The sequence below is a fragment of the Oncorhynchus kisutch genome, linkage group LG20, assembly GCF_002021735.2.
Source record: "Oncorhynchus kisutch isolate 150728-3 linkage group LG20, Okis_V2, whole genome shotgun sequence".
Lineage (NCBI taxonomy): Eukaryota > Metazoa > Chordata > Actinopteri > Salmoniformes > Salmonidae > Oncorhynchus > Oncorhynchus kisutch.
Window position 1 is genome coordinate 42,988,892 of NC_034193.2, and position 15,171 is coordinate 43,004,062.

Below are 15,171 nucleotides of genomic sequence, written 5' to 3' on the forward strand. Positions count from 1 at the left end.
TATAGAGAAACATATACTTCATTGGTTATCTAAATTTCCCAAATCGTTATTATTGATAGGAGGGGACTTTAACATTACAATAGATAATTCAACTGATAGATGGCCCCCAGGTAGGCCAACCAATCAGAATTTGGGTTGAATACTTTTTATGGAAAAGTTTGATCTTACTGATATATGGAGAGAGAGGTTTCCGGCCGAAAGATCATTCACTTGGAGTAACAAAACAGGTTCCAGACAATCCAGAATAGATTTTTGGCTTATATCCAAATGTATTCATAGTGAGTGTGTTACTACAAATATTTGTACCACTCCCCTCACAGACCATAGGGCTATTTACATTGATATCAAAATATTTACCCCTGATATGAACCTTGGTAGAGCATCCTACTGGAAGCTAAATAGCTCATTATTAAATAATAATATTGTTAAATTTGAGGTTAAAGATCTGCTCTCACACTTTTGGGAAAGGGCTTGTGAAGAAAAATCTTATTGCAAGAACTGGGAGCTCTTTCTAAGGTCCAAATACCTTAGAAAATATGGTAGTAATCTTGCTGAGGAGGAAAAGGTGATCATTAAGATAACTTCCCTTTCTCAGAGGTCCCCAGCTGACCTTTCGGGGGAGGAGAAGATGGAACTAATTGAGTTAAAAAATAAAGTGGATAATATATATAAATTAAAAGCAGAAGGAGCCTTTATTAGATCTAGGAAAAAATGGATTGAGGAGGGAGAACATAATTCATCCTATTTCTTTAGACTTGAGAAATTTCACTCTAAAAATAACACTATCCACAAGTTAAACATTGATGGTGTTATTACAGATGACCAAAAATTAATCGCTAAATACAGTAGTAATTTTTACAGAAAATTGTATAGTTCTACATATTGTCAGGAATTCACAGATGTTTTTTAACTCACTGAATAATGTTCACTCTATCAGTGATATAGAATTTAAACAGTGTGATGAACCTATCAAAGTTGAAGAGATTATAGAGTCTATCAAACATCTAAAGAACAATAAATCACCAGGTGTTGATGGAATTACATCAGAATTGTACAAATTATTTTCTGAACAAGTAGCTCCCTATTTGAAGTATTTTTAGAGAGTATTAAAAACAATGTTCTCCCTCCTACAATGAGTCAGGGGTTAATAACACTGATACATAAGCATAAAAAAATAAGTGCTGCTCATCGATAACTGGCGTCCAATCTGTCTTCTTAATAATGACTATAAGATCAAGCCTTACGACTTGCAAAAATAATTAAAGAAGTCCTGGATGCAATCATTGATGAAACACAGTCTGGTTTCATGAGGAACAGACATATTTCTAACAATGTTAGACTAGTATTAGACATACTTGACTATTCAGACCTAATAACTGAGGATAGCTTCATATTATTTTTAGATTTTTAGATATTTATAAAGCATTTGACACAGTAGAGCATCAGTTTGTCTTCCACTCCCTTGAGAGACTTGGCTTTGGGGATTTTTTTCTGTTTGGCTAATAAGACTCTATGCAAATGGTAACAGCTCTATCAAATTGAAATATGGCACCTCACCTAGATTTGAGTAAAAGAGAGGAATTAGGCAAGGTTGTCCTCTCTCTCCGTACCTGTTTTTATTAATCACCCAACTTCTTGCAAATTCTATAAATAAGGTATTTCCATAGCTGGTAAGGAAATTATTATAAGCCAGCTGGCTGATGACACTACACTTTTTCTGAAAGGCCCTAACCAAATTCCCATATCGATCAATGTGATACAATCCTTTTCCAAAGTGTCTGGTCTATATCTTAACATTAATAAATGTGAACTCATAGCTGTCAAAGATTGTGTGACACCTTCATATTATGGTATTCCAGTAAAAGAAGAACTTACATATTTAGGCATAACCATTACAAAGGATCAGAAGTCTAGAGGCTTACTAAATTTCAACCCTCTTATTAAAAAAACCCAGAAGAAGCTAAATCAATGGCTACAGAGGGACTTATCTTTAAAAGGTAGAGTCCTAATAACCAAGGCCGAAGGTATCTCTAGACTAACATATGGCGTTCTATCTTGACAGTAAAATAAGCAAGGAGATAGACCAGATGCTTTTCAACTTTCTTTAGAGAAACCATACCCATTACATTAGGAAAACTGTTGTAATTAACACTTATGAGAATGGTGGACTGAATCTTCTGGACTTTACTACTTTAAATAATACTTTTAAGATTAATTGGATAAAACAATTCCTAAGAAGACCCACTTCTATCTGGTATTTTATACCTCATCATGTCTTCTCTACTTTTGGTGGCCTTAACTTCATGTTGTTTTGCAATTATAATATTGACAAAGGTCCAGTGAAACTTTCTGCTTTTCATCGGCAGGTTTTCTTGTCATGGTCCTTAATTTATAAACACAATTTTTCTCCACACAGATATTATATATGGAATAATCGGGATATATTTATAAAAATACTTCTTTGTTTTTAGAATATTGGTTCCCGAAATAATATCCTATTGGTGAGCCAACTGGTAAATGCAGAGGGTCTTTTACTCAGTTATAAAGAATTCTTATCACTTTACAAGGTCCCTGTAACACCTAAAGATTTTGCAATTGTTTTAGATGCCATTCCCTCAGGTGTTGCTTTATTATTCAGGAACGTGTCAAGACCTGACCCTCAGAGCCTACCTTCTATTGACCCTGTTGACTCATCAGTAGGAAAGATTTGTTTCTCTTTTGGTCCATTCAACAACAGAGCGATACGAACCTTGTTTCAGCAGGATGTTGTATCTATATGTCATGCCTTATTGTAATGGATTTATTGATAATATCTGTTGGAAAAAAATGTGGATGTTGCCACACACATACTTGTTAACAAAATTAAGGAAGTTTCCTTAAATTATTTATAAATATTATCCTGCCAACCACTATATGAAGAAGTTTAAGGAAAACATCAACTCAAATTGCTCCTTTTGTAATGACCACCCAGAAACAGTGTTGCATCTTTTTTGGAATTGTATGCGTGTAAGAAAACTGTGGCAAGAGATCAGTAGGTTTATAACTGAACACATTTATGAAGATTTTACACTATTGTGGAGAGATGTACTATTTAGATTCTTTACATACAATAGAAATAAGCTGAAACATTTTTATGTAATTCATTTCATTATTCTTTTGGCCAAATTTCATATACATAAATTCAAATTTACAAACAAAAAAACTAATTTTCGTACCCTACAAAAATAAATTGAACTGTATTTTAAGACGGTTAAATGCTCTACTAACAAAAAAGCTGTTAGAATTGTAAGTATATGCATGTCCCTTAAGGTCCTTGTGTAATTGTAATGTGATATTGTACCCCCTAGCTCGATTGTCCATTGTTTAATATATGTATGCTTGTGTTCCCTCATGTGCTTTGTATTGATTTGTTGTTAATAAAAAAACATTAAAAAAACATTTAAAGGGCATGTTCTATCAGCACACTAGAACGTGTTGAAAGATAAATAATCGGTAGTATACGTGACACAATTAGGTCTCTGGGCCAAGCTTTGCCAATGTTATTTGTTTAATAAGTCAAGTGTAGTAATGCAGGGCATAGATTTTTTTTCTAACCATAATTTGTAAGAAAACTGAATAGTGAACAAGTGTGAAGTACAATTAGTTAGTTGACTGTTTCATGCCATAATCACCAGTCTTTTGATATAGTCAAAATTGGTGACAGAATGTCAGTCTTTATAGGATCATAGTCAAAACAGAACATCAAGTCTTTATAGGATCATAGTCAAAACACTGAGACCAATATGATTACAACGAAACAGATACATATAGCACACATTGGGCACCTTTGAAACAGAAATACAATCTAGATAGGAGCTGACCTTCGTTCCTCCACAGTGGAGGCTGTCCCGGTGTCTAGCTCAAAGTCCAGGTCTGGGTGCCGGTTGACGTGACAGAGTGAGTTGTCTCGTTCCCTCTCTCTCTCTGTGTTTGTGCTTCTCTCATTCCTCCAGCTGAACTCGGTGGATCGTCAACGCTGTGTCCCTAGCTGTCCCTCCGCTTCTCTGAACCACAATGACGCACTGGGCCTCCCTTGCTCTCCTTCTGGTTTTGAGCCTCTCCACCCAGGGGACCCTCTCCCAGGACGCTGAGGAACCTGCACCTGTGGACCCAAGCCAGGCCCCTGTCGACCCCTCCCAGGCAGAGGATGAGGACGAGTGGGGACTGAACTCCGTTAGGGGAGGCTTTGAAGCCGTCAATGGATACTTTGACTCCGTGCTGGAGCTTATGGGTGGACGCGATGGAGTGTGCCAGTACCGCTGTCGATATGGTAAGAACATGATCGTCTCCTCTGGCTAGCCTATCATATGCGTGGCATGCCAACGATAGTCAGAGGAGTTGGCGAAACAAGCCCACCTAGACCAGGTTAGTGATTAGTTAGCCGAGATATTCTGTTCTGTATAGACCGCTTCTATGTGATCCTAAATTCAAATTGCGTAACGATTATCCGGGCAGGTAGAGATCCATTATAGATTAGCGAGATGGTACCCAATGGAGATAAACATGGACATTTTCTGAGGTCTTTAACACATCCTCATGTTGAAGCCATTTAAACTCTTAAATGCAAGAACACCATATCACTGATTAGGGAGAGCTTATACTAGGAATTCCTTTGACATTACTAATAACCTTTATCACCTCACATCTGATAATGCTCCTTAGTCAGTGGACTATGAGCAAGGAGAGAGAGCTGGCAGAGGTGTCATGAGGTAAAGTGTGAACTACTCAGTGATTCACAGCTAGGCTGTAGTCTTCACCTTTGATATCACATGTCCCATGGGCTTTACCTGTGTTGATCATGGACTCTGTTTTGGTTGCCACCATTGATGAACTGATAATCTTCTCCAACAACATATGTTGTTTGACATACAATTTATGGACATCCAACCTCCCACTGGGCACACACTGGTTGAATCAACATTGTTTCCACATCATTTCAATGAAATTAGGTTGAACCAGTGTGGAGTAGACTTTGAATTGACATCTGTGACCAGTGGGCTCTCTTTGCTGGGTTGGTCAATCAAGTGTGGATGGCAAACAAGGATGGGTTCAGTTTCATTTCAAGTCAATTCAATGAATTTATCAAGTAAAACTGAAATTCCAGTTCCTACTTTCCTCTTTGGATTTAAAAATAAATTAAAAGTGGAAATAAATATTCCTCATGGCATTTCTTGAATTGAAGGGAACTGATGTCTCTAACATTCTTTCTACCTCAGGTAAAGCTGCTCTTCCTCGCCCTGACTACCAGATGCCAGAGCCCAACGGATGCAGCGCCTACTTCCTAGGCCTTCCGGTACCCAATAGTGTATGCATATGTAGATGATTGGACACACGCGCACACCCACACATTAATGCTCGGTGAAACATTTCCCCAATCAAGTATTTTTCGACTTGTACATTGGTCATACAACTCCAATAATATACAGATTGAAGAGTATGCATGCACTGAGTGTACAAAACATTAGGAACACCTGCTCCTTCAATGACAGGCTGACCAGGTGAACACTATGATCCCTTATTGATGTCACTTGTTAAATCCACTTCAAATCAGTGTTGATGAAGGGGAGGAGACATTTTTAAGCCTTGAGACAAGTGAGACATGGACTGTGTATGTGTGCCATTCAGAGGATGAATGGGCAAGACAAAATATTTGAGTGCCTTTGAACAAGGTATGGTAGTAGGTGCCAGGCGCACCGTTTTGAGCGTGTCAAGAACTGCAATGCTGCTGGGTTTGTAAACGGTCAACCGTTTCCTGTGTGTATCAAGAATAGTCCGCCACCCAAAGGACATCCAGCCAACTTGAGCATTGGAGTCATCATTGGCCAGCATCCCTGTGGAACGCTTTCGACACCTTGTAGAGTCCACACCCCGACAAATGGAGGCTGTTCTGAGGGCAAAAGTTGGTGCAACTCAATATTAGGAAGGTGTTCCTAATGTTTTGTACACTTAGTGTATAACACCATTATAGCACACACTCACCACCCTTGTCCTGTTCCATCAAGGTTGATCTGGGTATTCCTGCCATGACTAAGTGCTGCAATCAGCTGGACATGTGTTACGACACCTGCGGCTCCAACAAGTACCGCTGCGACTCCAAGTTCCGCTGGTGTCTCCACAGCATCTGCTCTGACCTCAAGAAGAGCCTGGGCTTCATGTCAAAGGTTGAAGGTCAGTCAACCTGATGCAGTGTACATGGAGAGCTCCAGTCTGAAAAGTGTATAAGCCATCAAGCCCTTGATTCCTCTGTTCCTCAACTCCCTCTCAAAGTCCATTGCAGGAGGCGCCAACATCCCTCCCCTCAAACTTTCTCCAATGAACATTGAGGGGGCGCAAGGAATTAAGTAAAAATCTAAGATTTGACAGCTTGTACACTTTTCATACAGAGCCACAGATTACACCTACAGCCCTATACCTGAACTTCATTGCACTTTCATCAGGCCTATTGATATTTTGTTCAAGATGTTTAAATAGGCCAGTAATTAACTCTCATCCCCATGTCCCTCTTTACCTTCTAGCCTGTGAGACGGTAGCAGACACCCTGTTCAACACAGTCTGGACTCTGGGCTGCAGGCCCTACATGAACAGCCAGAGGGAAGCCTGCCTCTGTGAAGGAGAGGAGAGGGATGAGCTTTAAATTAGGGTTACAGACATACACACACACACAGCTCTCCTATTCACCAAGTAATATGGGATGATACGTCACTCCAAATGACTGCTGGAGATTCGACTTGATTAGGGTATTTTCAAAAGACTCATATTTTGGCTATTTGTGTAATTTATTTGGTGTTTTACTTGGTTTTGTTTAACAGAACAAGTGCTGTATATTTGCAACAACTGTTGGGTTTCTTTTTTTAAATCTACAAAAAAATGTGTACTACAATACAATCTTGTATTTGTCTTCTTGAGTTGTGGAAAATATGAGAATGCCATGTGCTTCAGACTGCATCTCTTCCTGAAAACAGGGGAACACAGAACGCACACAAATCTCAAGTTCAAACTATACACTAACTATACAAATATACTGTACATGAATTTACAAAGATCCAGACATTATCTTCTATTAAATTCAAATGTGTTTCATATCTCGCCATAACTTAATTCATGATTCATTTAATTGACACAATTAGGTAGAAATGATACATTACTCCACTCTACAAATGATACATTACTCCACTCTACAAAGAAAGCAGTTTATTCAGTTAAATATTTACAAAATGAAACAGGACAGGATCTATAAGCTTGGGATTGAAAATAGTTAGACAGTTATCTGGCTTTTATAACTAAAACAACCTCCTGGTACTGCCCATGCCATAAAAGCAATCTGAACATACAGTACACTGAAAAAAAACTTCAATATGAATCCTCAGAGGATATGGCCAAAAGACAAACCTATGGTGGTATTATTATACTGAACAAAAATATAATAGCAACATGAAACAATTTCTACGTTTTTACTGAGTTAGAGTTCAAACAAGGAAATAAGTTCATTAGGCACTAATTTATGGATTTCACATGACTGGGCAGAGGTGTAGCCATGGTTGGGCCTTGGAGGGCATAGGCCCACCCACTTGGCAGCCAGGGCCACCCACCCACCACCAGGCTCAGCCAATCACAAATATTTTTTTCCCCACAAAAGGGCTTCACTAGACAGAAATGCTTCACAGCACCCCCCACGTGGTCTGCGGTTGTGAGGCCGGTTGTACGTACTGACTATTTCTCTAAAACGACGGAGGTAGCTTATGGTAGAGAAATCAACATTAAATTATCCGGCAAGAGCTCTGGTAGACAATCCTGCAGTCAGCATTCTCCCTCAAAACTTGATACATCTGCGACATTGTGTTGTGTGACAAAACTATACATTTTAAAGTGGCCGTTTATTGTCCCCTGCACAAGGTGCACCTGTGTAATGATCATGCTGTTTAATCAGCTTCTTTATGACACAACTGTCAGGTGGATGGATTATCTTGGCAAAGGAGAAAAGCTCACTGACACAGATGTAAACAAATGTGTGCATATGGAACATTTCCTGGATTTTTTTTTTCTTCATCACTTCACATGTTGCGTTTATGTTTTTGTTCAGTGCACAAATCTAGAAATATTCAGGTGGTAGAATGCAATCAGTGGTGGAAAAACTACCCAATCGTCATACTTGAGCAAAAGTAAAGAAAATGACTCAAGTAAAAGTCACCCAGTAAAATACTACTTACGTTAAATGTATTTGGTTTTAAAGATACCGAAGTATCAAAAGTAAATGTAATTGCTAAAATATACTTAAGTATCAAAAGGTAAAATCATTTCAAATTCCTTATATTAAGCTAACCAGACGGCACAATGTGTTCTCTTAATTTACGGATAGCCAGACACACACACTAATACTCAGGCCGCCAGATCAGAGGCAGTAGAGATGACCAGGGATGTTCTGATAAGTGTGTGAATTGGACCATTTTCCTGTCCTGCTAGGTATTCAAAATGTAATGAGTACTTTTTGGTGTCAGGGAAATTGTATTGAGTAAAAAGTACATTATTTTCTTTACGAATGTAGCAAGTAAAAGTAGTAAAAGTAGTCAAAAATAAAAATAGTCAAATAAAGAACAGATACTCCCAAAAACAACTCACTCATCGGCCAGTTAATTTGGTACACCACCCCAAATGGATCGCTCTTACAGACAGTGAGTCACGTGGCCGTGACTTGCTATATAAAGCAGACAGGCATCAAGGCATTCAGTTACTGTTCCATTGAACGTTAGAATGTACAAAACAACTGACCTAAGCGACTTTAAGCATGTTATGATCGTCGGTGCCAGACACGCCTGTATCTCAGAAACGGCCACCTTCCTAGGCTTTACAGGCACAACAGTGTCTAGTGTTAACCGATAATTTATTTTACCTTTATTTAACTAGGCAAGTCAGTTTAAGAACAAATTCTTATTTTCAATGATGGCCTAGGAACAGTGGGTTAACTGCCTGTTCAGGGGCAGAACGACAGATTTGTACCTTGTCAGATCGGGGCCTTGAACTTGCAACCTTCCGGTTACTAGTCCAACGCTCTAACCACTAGGCTACCCTGCGCATGATGCAACAAACAAACAAAAAAACTCCATTCTGCAGCAGTCCTGTTGGCGAAAACAATTTGTTGATGAGAGGTCAAAAGAGAATGGCAAGAGTCGTGTAAGCTAACAGACGGGCCACAAACAGACAAAAAATGGCGGTGTGCCGAACAGCATCTCAGATTGCACAACTTGTCGATCCTTGTCACGGATGGGCTATTGCAGCAGACGACCACACCGGGTTCCACAGCTAAAAACAAGAAGCAGCAGCTCCAGTGGGCATGTGATCATCAACACTGGACAATCGAGGAGCATGACAGCAAGTTCAGTTTACTTGAGTGGCCTGTGCAGTCCTCAGACCTCAACCAAGTACAGCATCTTTGGGATGAGATGGAATGGGCTGTTTGCAGCATGAATGTATTGCCGTCCAATCTGCAGCAACTGCGTGATGCAATCGCACCAGCATCCATGTGGAACGTTTCAGACAACTTGTAGAATGCCCCGAACAATTCAGGCCGTTCTGGAGGAAAAGGAGGATCCGACCCGTTATGTACCTAATAAACTGGCCAGTGAGTGTATATTAGATAAAGAGAATGTTAGCCAACGGATGTCCACAGGGTCTGGATGGGTCAGCAGCAGGTTCGAACGGGAGGTGAGCTCATGACGCACTGTGAAGATCAGCAGAAAAGAAGAAGACTTGAGATGAATGATGTCATTGCGTGAGTGTCACAAATAAAAGATTCTCTAGGTATTATTAGTGACATCTTCCATTTTAAGGTGTTATCAGACTACACATTCATTGACATGAAACAGATGTTGAATTTCAAGCTGTTTTACCCACAACAGCCGCCCTTTCAGGTTATGTTGGGGCTTCTGATGGGGCTTCTGATGGGACTTCTTTTAAATGTGTCGATTTCTGCTTCATCTTCAGGTTGAACTCGCCAAGCTGCGGAAAAAAACAACAGAATTATTGTCTTTAAAAAGGCTTTGTCATATTGATATCTCAAATCCTCACTATTTAATTAGTAGAAAATCAAGAGGGACACATATCAAGGTTTTGGTGTTTCTGCCACTCTGGGGATTAAATGTATTAACGTTTAGAATAGATGCAGACATGCATTCTTCATAACCAATAGGGGACATCACAAATTAGTGAAGTACCTTCATAGCAAAGACAGTACTTTGATTCATTTGAGCAAATGTGGTCTCGGAACTCTAAATGTCACAAACCTTTTTCTTTAATTTCACCTTCATCTCTTCGTCTGTCCTTTTCTGCTCGGTCTCCCAGTCTGGCTTTTTCTCAGCCTCGGGTTCAGAGAGGGCAGATAGGTCCGTTGCAGCCACATTCGCCACAGAGTCTGCAAACAGCCTCTGCCATTCTGTCAATGATTTGTCCTTGGCTTCTGGCGCCGTCTTGGGCTCTGGTTCAGAGGGGACCTCAAGGCCTTTTGCAACCGCTTCCGCCAAACGCAGTTTCCACCTTGTCATATAGGCTCTGTTTCTCATGGATAAACCTTGGTTGAATAAACCTCCTTTTTCTTCCAGTGTTTTCCCCTTTCTCCCTTTTCTATTTGGGAATCCTGTTCTACAGGGTGCCCCAGAATACGTTGTAGCCACCGGAGGGACCACAAAATGCAGTTTCTCCCCTTCCATGACTGCATCTCCTTCTGGCACTTTCTTTATACCGGGCTCCTTGGCAGCCACCAGAGGAGTTTCTTTAAGCTGCCTCAATTCTTGTATATTTTTGCGATTAATCAAGTTAATCCGATAGCGTTCCCTCTTCAGTTGCACTTTTATACTCAAACGTTTTAGTCCGGCAGGCTTTGAGTCTTGGTTTATGCTGGGATGGACAAGTCTGGGCCACACAGTCTCTATTTCCTGTTCAGGGATGCTCAGGGATGCGTTTGGGTCCTGCACTTGTACATCCATGTTTGTGAACGGAGGGTTTCCAGTGGCCTGTGTGTATGGCTGGAAAAATCTTTCTGAAGGGCCACTATAGTAAGAAGGTGGGCAGTTGGGGTACAGTGGATACCCAAGGGGGTTAGGGAGGAGCACTGTACCAGGGAGCACGGTACTCGGGGGCATGGTACTAGGGAACACGGTACCAGGGGGAAAGCTACACCCTGGAGGGAAGGCGCTGGCGTAGGGGCTGCCGTGGTATGCCATGTACTGAGAGTACTGCACTGGGTCGGTTGCCATCAAAGATGCACGAGGGTGTGTAGGATCGTTGGAGTATGGGTAAAGCCCCTGGAAGCTTTCCTTGTCCCCATCCCACTCTTTGTCTCGCTCCCACCATCTCTCTCTGTCCTTGTCTCTCTCAGATCTGTCTCCATCACCATCTTTCTCTGATCTGTCTCTGGTACTAGATGGTCTGTCTCTGGTACTAGATAGTCTGTCTCTCTCAGATCTGCTCCTGTCCCACTCTCTGTCCCCGTCTCTAGTACTAGAGCGTATTCTCCTTTCTGTCTCCCACCATCTATATCTATCCAGCTCTCTGGTACTAGAGTGTCTGTCTCTCTCAGATCTGCCCCCGTCTCGCTCTCTGTCCTGGTCTCTGGTGCTTGAGCGTCTGTCTCTGTATCTCTCTCTGTCCTGGTCTCTGGTGCTTGAGCGTCTGTCTCTGTATCTCTCTCTGTCCTGGTCTCTGGTGCTTGAGCGTCTGTCTCTGTATCTCTCTCTGTCCTGGTCTCTGGTGCTTGAGCGTCTGTCTCTGTCTCTCTCAGATCTGCCCCTGTCTCTCTCAGATCTGCCCCTGTCTCTGTCTCTCTCTCTGTCCTGGTCTCTGGTGCTGGAGCGTCTGTCTCTGTCTCTCTCAGATTTGCCCCTGTCTCTCTCTCTGTCCTGGTCTCTGGTGCTTGAGCGTCTGTCTCTGTCTCTCTCAGATCTGTCCCTGTCTCTGTATCTCTCTCTGTCCTGGTCTCTGGTGCTTGAGCGTCTGTCTCTGTTTCTCTCAGATCTGCCCCTGTCTCTGTCTCTGTCCTGGTCTCTGGTGCTAGAGCGTCTGTCTCTGTCTCTCTCAGATCTGCCCCTGTCTCTGTCTCGGTCCTGGTCTCTGGTGCTAGAGCGTTTGTATTTTGCGGTCCACCGATGGCAAGGAGGGCTGGAGTTGGAGCTATCTGATAACAAGGTAATACTGTGACATTTACTTGAGCATGCGCTCTCCTCTTTATCTTTCCCTTTCTTGCTCTCCTCTTTCTCCTCCTGTTTATCTTCCTCGCTCTCCTCTTTCTCCTCCTGTTTATCTTCCTCGCTCTCCTCTTTCTCCTCCTGTTTATCTTCCTCACTCTCCTCTTTCTCCTCCTGTTTATCTTCCTCGCTCTCCTCCTGTTTATCTTCCTCACTCTCCTCTTTCTCCTCCTGTTTATCTTCCTCGCTCTCCTCTTTCTCCTCCTGTTTATCTTCCTCACTCTCCTCTTTCTCCTCCTGTTTATCTTCCTCGCTCTCCTCTTTCTCCTCCTGTTTATCTTCCTCTTTCTCCTCCTGTTTATCTTCCTCACTCTCCTCTTTCTCCTTCTGTTTATCTTCCTCACTCTCCTCTTTCTCCTCCTGTTTATCTTCCTCGCTCTCCTCCTGTTTATCTTCCTCACTCTCCTCTTTCTCCTCCTGTTTATCTTCCTCGCTCTCCTCTTTCTCCTCCTGTTTATCTTCCTCACTCTCCTCTTTCTCCTCCTGTTTATCTTCCTCGCTCTCCTCTTTCTCCTCCTGTTTATCTTCCTCTTTCTCCTCCTGTTTATCTTCCTCGCTCTCCTCTTTCTCCTCCTGTTTATCTTCCTCGCTCTCCTCTTTCTCCTCCTGTTTATCTTCCTCACTCTCCTCTTTCTCCTTCTGTTTATTTTCCTCGCTCTCCTCTTTCTCCTTCTGTTTATCTTCCTCGCTCTCCTCTTTCTCCTCCTGTTTATCTTCCTCACTCTCCTCTTTCTCCTCCTGTTTATCTTCCTCGCTCTCCTCTTTCTCCTTCTGTTTATCTTCCTCGCTCTCCTCTTTCTCCTCCTGTTTATCTTCCTCACTCTCCTCTTTCTCCTCCTGTTTATCTTCCTCACTCTCCTCTTTCTCCTCCTGTTTATCTTCCTCACTCTCCTCTTTCTCCTCCTGTTTATCTTTCTCACTCTCCTCTTTCTCCTTCTGTTTATCTTTCTCACTCTCCTCTTTCTCCTTCTGTTTATCTTTCTCACTCTCCTCTTTCTCCTTCTCGCTCTCCTCTTTCTCAACCCCCCACACGCTTTCTTTCTTGCCCCCCTTCTTCCCCAGGTCTCTCTTCTTCCCATACAGCCTCTCCTGGATCCTGTCGTTCAGTCGGCCCAACTCCTCCACCCCCAGATCCAGCCCAACAGTCTGCAGCAGGCTCTGGATCTGTCCGTACTTCTGCTCATCCTCAGGCCTCATTTTCCTCTTCTCCTCCACCTGTGGAGACATGGACTTGAGCCTCCCTTTCCTCTTCTCCTCAACAGGTGGAGACTTGGACTTAAGCCTTCCTTCCCTCTTCTCCTCAACAGGTGGAGAAATGGACTTAAGCTTTCCTTTCCTCTTCTCCTCAACAGGTGGAGACTTGGACTTAAGCCTTCCTTTCCCCTTCGGCTCAACAGGTGGAGACTTGGACTTAAGCCTTCCTTCCCTCTTCTCCTCAACAGGTGGAGACTTGGACTTAAGCCTTCCTTTCCCCTTCGGCTCAACAGGTGGAGACTTGGACTTATGCCTTCCTTTCCTCTTCTCCTCAACAGGTGGAGACTTGGACTTATGCCTTCCTTTCCCCTTCGGCTCAACAGGTGGAGACTTGGACTTAAGCCTCCCTTTCCTCGTCTCCTCCACCTGTGTAGACTTGGGCTTTTTGTTTTTTGGGCTATCCATAGCCTGGATGAAGCCTAAGCTAAGGCTATGTTGCCCAATCTCTCCTCCTCCATTTTGTAAGAGACTGCGGTGCTGTGGCAGAACGTTACCTGCTTGGGCCACTTGACGCAACAGATCCCCAAACGGATTGGGCTGAACCCCGAGTAGTGTGGGCTGACCCCAGAGTATATTGAACGAACCTTGTGGGAACTCATCAAATCGGGAGCGCCTTTTGCGAGAGGGCATCTTCCTCTCACTCTTAGAGTTGGTCTCGGGCTGGCCATGAAGTGGAGGCGGCTGACCTTGTGGCAGCTCCTCTCCCATAGAGGGTAAATCCTTGAAATTGTTGACAATCTTTGAGAGCCTGTCGATGTCCACCCCTTTGTTGAGGACATCGAGGAAGTGCTGGAAGCCCTTGGCTGCTTTGTCCTGAACAATGGGATAAGGGACCAAACATGAGGAAATGTCAACAAATAACCATCCACTGCAACAGCTATATACATTTTAAACGTGTATGCTGGTCCGCTTCCAAAACACAATTGGTCCCAAATATGGTACATAGTACATACCTCCTTATTCGCCGTGGGATTGTGTCGCTGCGCCAATAAAGCCTCCACTTTGAGTTTCAGAGGATGCTCCTCTTCATGGACGTCCAGGGTAAGGCTGCCCTTCAATCTGCTGTCTTTGTGCAGGTTGGACTCGTTCATCCGTTCCACAAAGCTTTTGACCACTTTGGGCGGATGGAGAACAAGCTTGGGAGGGACCTTCTGGTTGGCAGCCTCCTGGAGTAAATTGAGGAAAATATTGAATGTACCGGCACCACCAGTATCAGAGAATTAAACAAACTATTCTGACCAACAGAAAGAAAAAACATTTGATTTTGAAACCATTCAATTTTGAGATAACCCACTAACTAAAAATGACAAAGTTAGTTAGTGGGTTATGCCGATTACAGAACCATAAAACATTGTCCCCCCAAATCTGCCAGGGGGGTGGGTAGATGCCTAGTCTCCCTTACGGCCAGATCAGGTGCCTATATAGTACACACACCATAGACATACAGTGCCTTCGGGAAGTATTCAGACCCCTTGACTTTCTCCAAATATTGTTACGTTACAGCCTTATTCCAAAATTGACAAAAAATATATATATAATCCTCAGCAATCCACACACAATACCCCATAAAAATCTGAAATACATTATTTACATAAGTATTCAGACACTTTGCTGTGAGACTCAAAACTGAGCTCAGTTGCAACCT

At 42.4% G+C, this 15,171-nt stretch overlaps 1 protein-coding gene across 2 annotated transcripts; it reads left to right on the top strand.

The window, feature by feature from the left end:
• The first annotated feature begins 3,112 nt into the window (after nucleotides 1-3,112).
• Nucleotides 3,113-7,121, top strand: LOC109865954 (group XIIB secretory phospholipase A2-like protein). Of its 2 annotated transcripts, none has more exons than XM_020454470.2 (4): nucleotides 3,113-4,309; nucleotides 5,256-5,332; nucleotides 6,042-6,207; nucleotides 6,555-7,121. In XM_020454470.2, the coding sequence occupies exons 1-4, from the start codon at nucleotides 4,054-4,056 to the stop codon at nucleotides 6,671-6,673; spliced, it is 618 nt and encodes a 205-aa protein (XP_020310059.1). In that variant the 5' UTR covers nucleotides 3,113-4,053; the 3' UTR covers nucleotides 6,674-7,121. The 2 variants fall into 2 exon arrangements, with proteins under 2 accessions (XP_020310059.1, XP_020310058.1); XM_020454469.2 differs by having other exon boundaries at nucleotides 3,398-4,309; nucleotides 5,256-5,344.
• Nucleotides 7,122-15,171: the final 8,050 nt, after the last annotated feature.

Bases quoted from the DNA above. Each gene is read 5' to 3' on its own strand.
- LOC109865954 (XM_020454469.2), top strand. From the start codon at position 4,054: ATGACGCACTGGGCCTCCCTTGCTCTCCTTCTGGTTTTGAGCCTCTCC. The intron at 4,310-5,255 runs GTAAGAACATGA...TTTCTACCTCAG, and splicing joins CCAGTACCGCTGTCGATATG to GTAAAGCTGCTCTTCCTCGC. The intron at 5,345-6,041 runs GTATGCATATGT...TGTTCCATCAAG, and splicing joins GCCTTCCGGTACCCAATAGT to GTTGATCTGGGTATTCCTGC.